Genomic DNA, 7341 nt, shown 5'->3' with positions numbered 1-7341 from the left:
TTTCAAGCTGGGCATGGGGGTCGTGAAAGAATCTGGCTGGGCTCCAACCAGTGATTGGTGATTTGTCATCTGGGTGTTGGCAGTCATTGGCAGTGGATCCGATTCTGTGGTGGGCACTGTGGATGTCGAGATAGGTGTATTAAGCAGATTGGGGAGGATGAGACATGCAGAGCCTGACGTCATCAAGATATTCTGAGCCTTGAATTGTAGCTGAATCTTGTTTCTGTGGTGGGTGAGGACTGACTTATCCGCAGCTTTGAGCACTACCAGATTGCCTGGGCACGCTGCTTACTTATTGGCAGTAGGCACCCACAGGGATGCTCATCTCACAAGGTACTGGGCCTCGGTTCCTTGACTTGAAGACCCTTCTTAAGATATAGGGGTTTCTACTGTTTGAGGACCCAGCCAATAGCTATATTGGGCTGTTGGTTGCTAGGACAGAGAACAGAAAAGAGCCACGGGTTATGTGTGTGTGTGTGTGCATGTGTGTGAGATGGCGGTTCCATTTTTAGTTTCTGGCTCATTTCCGGGGACTAGAAAGGCATAGAGGCTCAAGGCTTGTTTTTTCACCCAAGGTTATGCTGCCCCTGCACTAGATTGGGGGACAGAACTTCACATCCCCTCCGTACCCCCAAGCTCTGACCTCTTATGTGATTAATGAGCTGACGATTCTGCATCAATAAGGAATTAACCTGGAGCCCCTACCCATCAATAGTCAGGAATCCAGGTCCCTAGCCCACCCCCACTCCTCAGGGAGTGCTCCAGGGTCCCTGAGCAGACCAACCCTGCACTGCTGTCTGCACCCACAGTCCAGTCCTTTCCCACTCACTACTGCCAGGAATTCATCCCTTAATTGCCTCTATCCACACCACCACATCATTCCTACATACACTTACACATGTGTGCATGTGCACACGTGCGCGCGCACACACACAGAAGCAGCAGCTGTTTATATTGGTTTTAATCCATGTCAAATGTAGTTTACAAAGGGAAAGGACAAGTACCTTTGTATAGAATATACAGACACAGCATCACACCATGGGGCCCACAGGAGGGGCGGGGGAGACACTTTTCCCTGGGAATAGCAGTTCCAGTCCCAGGAATGGTTTTCAGCAGAAGGCTGGGCAACCAGGAGCACCCTCATCCAACCCCACTCTCAGCCCCTGCTTCAGCTCGGTTCCCATTTCCTGTGCCTCTCCCCCTTCCTGACTCCTTATAAAGAGCCCCAGGAGCTACGACTAAGGAGAGGACCATGTTCCTGGGAGCATGTGCCCCATGTATGGGAGAAGAAATATACACCACTGAACACCGAGCACATGGGAGAGGGAAGGGACACGGTGGGAGAGGGAGAGGTAGGCACCCCAAGAGATGGATGGGCCGAGCCCCCAGCCAGCCCTGGAGGCACTACTTCCAGGTGTTCTTAAAAAAAGAAAATCATATAACCAAAGAGGAGGGGATGGGGCAGAGGGAGAGTTGTCCCATTTATACACAACATTGTAAACATACACCGTCTATATTACATGTGCTTCAGTCTGGTGGTTGCATGTCTGTCGGTCTGTCAGTCTGTCAGTCTAGGGGGCTGGATCTCAGGAGCCTTGCCCAGTTACTCCACCTCCCCCACCGCCCTGCCCCATCCTGGGAACAGAACTGGGAAAAGGTAGTCCCCAATCTTGGGGGGAGCCAGCAGGCAGGGCCTGGGCCTTAGCCTCCATTCTGGTTCCAGAGTCCTGTGTGTGTGTGCGTGCGTGTGTGTGCATGTATGTACAGGGGGAATCAGTGTGCAAGTATGTACAAAGGGGAGGGTCACGTCACAGAGGCAGGGCAGGAGGGGTGGCTTGAGGCAAGGCCTGCCTGGGTGGCTAGCTCACAAGTAGATTCTCCGCAGGTCTCCAGGTGCTGTGATGGTGTTGCACTGAGGGCAGAGCTTCTTGGCACCCTGCAGGGAGAATGGGGGTGGGGGGCTTTGGTTATACACGCTGTCCGGCATGTTTGCTCATGTGAGTGCCTGGGCCTGCAGCCATGTCTCCCTGTACCAGTTGTGCGCTGGGACCTTGGTGCTATCAGCCTGGGCTTGGGATGCCCGGGCGGCCTCTCTGAGCAGGCAGGCACGCTCCTGTGTTGGGGGGATGCCAGGATCAAACCGCCTGGCCAGCCCCGCAGCAGGAGCCCCGGTAATGAGAACAAGGCTGGGTCCAGCTGTGGCTGCCGAGGCCCTAACGAGATTACATGCGGCCTTTGATCAGGACACAGAGCCCACGTCCGGGCCTTTTATTGCTGTCTCCGGGCGACATTTTAATGGCTGCTCCTGAGCGAAGAACAGGGGCAGGAGCAGAAGGAGCTTAGTAATGGGAGGGGGAGGGGCTGAGGCCTGGTCCTGCTTACACCCATATCCAGCCTGACCCAGGATCTCACCCATCTGTGTGATACAGTGGGCCTTCCCAGGGTGGGGTAGGGAGAAAGGCACAGGCAGAGAACCCTTAGAGGGGGAGATTTTAATAAACCTGGGGTGGGGATGAAGAGAATATAGTGAGCTGGTGGCAGGGTGTGTGTGCATGCGTGTGTGCGCTGAAAATCCTGGTGTCTTGCTATGTTCTATGCTCCAGTTTCCTCCTGCTCCTCCCTCCTTTCCCCTTCCTCCCAAGCAGGCTCAAGCATATAACATAGACACATGGGCAGTACCCAACAGCCACCCACTCCTCAAACCCCATGCCACCTCACCAGGGTCCGCAGCCAGCACTCCTCACAGTGCACATGCCAACACTGGATGGATGTTAGGGGCATCGAGTATGAGTCCTAGGGAGGAGGTGGGCAGAGAAGGGGTCACTCTGAGGCTGGCCCACCCTCTGAAGAGCCCATCACAGTGCAGAGATCCTCTCCAACCCCCAGGGGGCAGTGAAGCCCAGCCAAGGGCCTCCCTAGGCTCCCTCTCACCATGCAGATGAGGCATTTGTACCGGTCCCCACGAGATAGCTGCCGTTCAAGTTCCCTGACCCGAGCCTTCAGGGCCTCAAACGTGGTCACAGCTGAATCTTCAGTGATTCTGCAAAGAGGATGGTATAGTTGGGCAGGTAACAAACAGGCTGGCATCTAATTTGAACCCCCAGTCCACACCTCCCTTGAATTCCAGACCACATATATAAATGTCTCTCCAGACATGCCCGCCCATATGCTGTGTCTGCAAACTCCACATTCCAGAACTAAGCACCTTACCTTCCTTGCTCCTCCACCTCCACCCTGAATTCTAAGCCATATATCTCGAACCATTCTTCCTAGTGACCCCAAATACCACAGCCTGTTGTTTATCTCCTAGTATCTCTGGACTCTGCTTCCACCACCACTAGTCCTTCTATGAATTACTCCACTAACCTGAAGGGCCTCTGCCTCCAGTCCCCTCATCTCCATTCCATTCTCCCAGCACCTAGAATTTTTCAAATTTGACCATTTCTTGTCTTTTCTTTTTACATTTTAAAAAGACAGGTTTATTAGGAAAAGAATAAAGAAACAGCAAGGCACCTTACAGTCACAGGTGGGCAAAAGAGCTGTTCCTGTTTTGCAAAGGAAAAAGGTTTATGAAAACAAACACCTACATAGTTATAGGCAGGCAGGAGAGCTGCCAAATTAAAACATTTATACATCCACCATTTCAATATATCAATCTGAGTCAAGCTCTACCAAACTCATAAGGCGTATGAGGCCTTCCTTGGTCTAGCCCCAGCCAGCTGCATCCCTCAGCACCCACTGTATACGTCATGCTCCATCCATACCAAACCGAGTTTCTCCATCCACACCGTTTTTTATTTCCTTGAACTCTCAGCACTTGCTGCTTCCCCTGGGTCACTCCTACTCCTAACTCACTTTCTTCATCTCATACTTCAGGCCTAGATCCCCCCCCCCCCCCTCAGAAGTGCTTTCCAGGCTTTCAGTCAGAGCCACCAATGGTGGCAGCCTCTTCTCTCTCCCAGCCATTCAAAGGCTCCTTGTTTCTTCCTAGGCAGATCCCAGGTAGTCCTCACCTCTTGTCCAAGCCCTGCACAAGGTCCCTACAACTTCTCAAAGACTCTTTGTGCTGCAGTACTCATCGGGGAATAGCTAGAATAATCTCAAGAAGTGATCCCTCCCACTCTTCCTAAAACAAGTGAACAGAAGACAGAGGAGCTCACAGAGGGAAAAGAATGCTTTCTGGAGGAAGAGAAAAGACAATGCTAGCAATGGGCCATAGGGAATAATGATAATACAAATAAAATAGCTCAAATTTATTAAGCACTTAGTAAATGCCAGAGATTGTACTGAGGGTTTGATAATTATTATCTTATTTATACCTCACAGAAAGCCCATGAGAAGATTTTAATATTCCCACTTTATATGTGAAGAAACTCAAAACAGAAAACATTAAGTAGCCTGCTCTAGGTTCATGCAGACTGAGGGAGATGGGACCCCAGTGGTCAAACAGTAACTATGCAACTAACCATGACTCTATACTGGTTGTATCCAGGAGACAGGCATCCAGGCTGAGGAACAGGAGGGATGAACAAAGGCCAAGAGGCTCAAGAGCCCCACCTGGTTGGAGGTGTGGGAAAGAAGAATGTATCTGGCAGGTCCTCAGATGCCACAGTCAGAAACTAAAGCTTGTCTTACAGATGATAGAAGTAATGAGGATGGTGTTAGAGGGCTGTGACAGAACGAGAGCTGAGGTTCAACCAGGAAGCAAAGAGGGAGCTGAGGTGGAATCACAAGTGTGGGCACGTGGTAGAGGCAAGGACCAGCTCCTAAGGTGGAAAACAGCTTGGAGGAAAACAATCGGCCCAGAAAGGTCATCTGAGTGCTACCTGGGATTTGTGAGGGGATGGGTAACATGCCATGGGCAACAATGAATTTTGGTTTCTACTCTTCTTTCTTAGGATACATGCCCCAACATAGAATGTGACTTCATGATCTGTGTCCCTCTTTCAGGGATGCTTTAGCTCCCTTACTCCAAGGTCTCTGCACTGCATCTCTCCAGGGAAGCTGGGAAAGGCTTGGACTGGCACTGACTGATTTGCTGGGAGCACCATGCAACTTTCCAGCTCTTAACTGTCACCACCTTCTCCCTCCTCATAAGCACCAACAGCACTAGCTCCTCCCCTGGCATTTTGCCCAATGCCTATGTGCCACTCCCATCTGGATTGCTGGTAAATCCCTGACAAGGAGATAAAGATGGGTAGCTTCTTCTCTGAGGTCCAGGCTGAGCATTTGCCTGGTCCTATGTGGTTATTTCAAAGACAGGAAACCTAAGGCCTGGGACGAGGGCAGGAAATAAACTGTCAAACCTTATATCAGAAAATGAGCTAGAGCTGGAAAGGCAACAAGGATGGTCAGGAGAGAATGAAGCTGTTTCTTGCTCCTGCTCCAAGAGCTCCAAGGCCACATCCCTACTTCAGAGCCAGCCTCTCCAAAATGTGCTTAGCACATACCTGGGCTCTAATCCTTACTTTGGTGAGATACCCACGCCTCCTGACCCTGACCCAGGTTGGCTGTGAGCTATTCCTGAATGCCTCCTGGGTAAGGGGTCAAGAATTTGCTGGAAGCAACGATAACATCCTGCCTTCCTCCTTCCCTGGGTTATGAAAGATTTAGGGTCAAACCATACTGTGTACCAAGAAGAGAGAAGTTATGGGGTCTGAAGATCATGGCAGATCTAGACCCACTGGAGATCTCTACATCACTGACTAGTCCCTAACTTATCCCAGAGAGCCCCGCCTACTGGTGCTGTGCTCACACAGGTGGGACAGAAATCCTGACTCCCCCCAACCCTGGGTGGGTAGTACTTTCATGGATGGCCACTGGCTCTGGCCCCCACCTCCCCGTTAGGCGCCATCCCTGATTAATGATCTTGTCTGTCTGATTTATGAGTAGCCCCTCCAGACGAGGGTGGGTGCCCCTTACGGCCCCGCCCGCCCCGCTCAGCTGGAGTAGGAGAGAATTATTAAATAAACATCCATACGTCATTCCTCCCCCCCTCCAAACTGGTTGTACCGAATCCGAGCGGCCCGCTTCGGCGCTGACACGGAGCAGCTGCGGTGATTCATGGGCAGCCGGGCCCCGCGCCGCGGCCCATACATCATGCCAGCAGCACTCGCGGCCCCGGCCGAGATAAACTGATCAACCACAACGGGCTGGAATGAATTTATGACAACACAAAATGGAGGGAAACAAATGGGAGGTGACCCTGGGCCACCGACCTGGCCCTGCACTGGCCTGCAATCCACTCTCCTGGCAGGAGGCAAGATGGAACACTGGCCCTGGAATGAAGAGGCTGCCTTTTAACCCCAGGGAACCTGGTCTCTAGTGGAGGGAGGAGTGGGTGTGGGGAGTTAAGCAATGGCCAATGGCAGTAGATCCAGGAAGCCAGACCCGGACAATGCTACCTCTTGGGGCCAGAACTCTTCTTGCTTAGGCTTCTGGAACAGCAATAAGATGCACAGCTGATTTTAAGTCCATGTGGCTCCTGGGGATCTAGGCCAGGGGTCACACAGCTCTGGGTGAAGTACTAATATATCCCCTTTTATCCTGCCAGAAAAGCTAGGCCAAAAATTCCTACCAGAAGTGATGAGACCCAATGCTTCTGCCTAAAACCCACTGCAAGCGCCACCCGGGACAAGAAAAATGAAACCAATTTAGCTCCCGATTAAGAAACAGAAACTGGAGATGAATCAAGTGCGCTGGCTGGGCTGGGCAGCCATACATCACATTCCCCGGGTGGAGGCCGCCGCAGCGGGCAGGCGGGTGGGCAGGCAGGCAGGCAGGCAGGCAGGCAACCCGCCCGAATGCTCCTCCCTCCGCCAAGGCTCCCGGGGCCGTGGCCCAACGATCAATTCACAGAGTCATGCTTAGCACCAGCTGGGCCCCACTGCCGGCCATGTGCCCAGGGCTGGAAGACTAAGCTGAGTTCTGGAGGACCAGGAGCCCTGGCAGCAGGCTGCTTGCAAAGGGCCCCCCATTCCTGGCCCAGCACTCACTTCTCAATGTCACTGTTCTTGCAGGTCTTCTGCATGGCTTCCTGCTTGCTGCTCTCACCGTTGCTGGTAGATGGCATCTCTGCTGGGACAGAGAGGCAACTCATTCTCTGGCCAGATGGGGCAGGCACAGGTGAGGGGTTGGGCTTGAGTCAGTCACCACCACCCAAGAGATGTCACCTTCTCCCATACTGCTCCTGACCCGAGACAGAACTCACCGTCACTGGCCCATTTAGAGAACTCAGGTGTGATGCGTGTGCTGGGAGGGCCGCCACTACAGGAAGGAAATAGAAAGAACAAAATGAGCCTGAGGGTGGGTGCCTGGTTAACCCCTACCTCAGGGCTTCCC

At 52.5% G+C, this 7341-nt stretch overlaps 1 protein-coding gene across 4 annotated transcripts in view; it reads right to left on the bottom strand.

The window, feature by feature from the left end:
• Positions 1–1864: 1864 nt before the first annotated feature.
• The window catches only part of RNF220 (ring finger protein 220), a gene marked incomplete at both ends in the record, with an annotated part of 207720 nt that continues 202243 nt past the window's right edge, over positions 1865–7341 (bottom strand). For all 4 annotated transcript variants that reach the window (XM_084243907.1, XM_084243906.1, XM_084243908.1 and 1 more), the window contains 5 exons: positions 1865–1936; positions 2719–2793; positions 2932–3040; positions 6996–7074; positions 7211–7266. In XM_084243907.1, the coding sequence (XP_084100033.1) occupies positions 1865–1936; positions 2719–2793; positions 2932–3040; positions 6996–7074; positions 7211–7266 (391 nt within the window). The remainder of the gene's footprint in view (positions 1937–2718; positions 2794–2931; positions 3041–6995; positions 7075–7210; positions 7267–7341) is intronic.

The sequence above is a fragment of the Talpa europaea genome (assembly GCF_964194135.1).
Source record: "Talpa europaea genome assembly, chromosome: 9".
Classification (NCBI taxonomy): Eukaryota; Metazoa; Chordata; class Mammalia; order Eulipotyphla; family Talpidae; genus Talpa; species Talpa europaea.
Note: the sequence above shows the minus strand (reverse complement) of the source record. Positions and strands in the feature narration are given on the sequence as shown.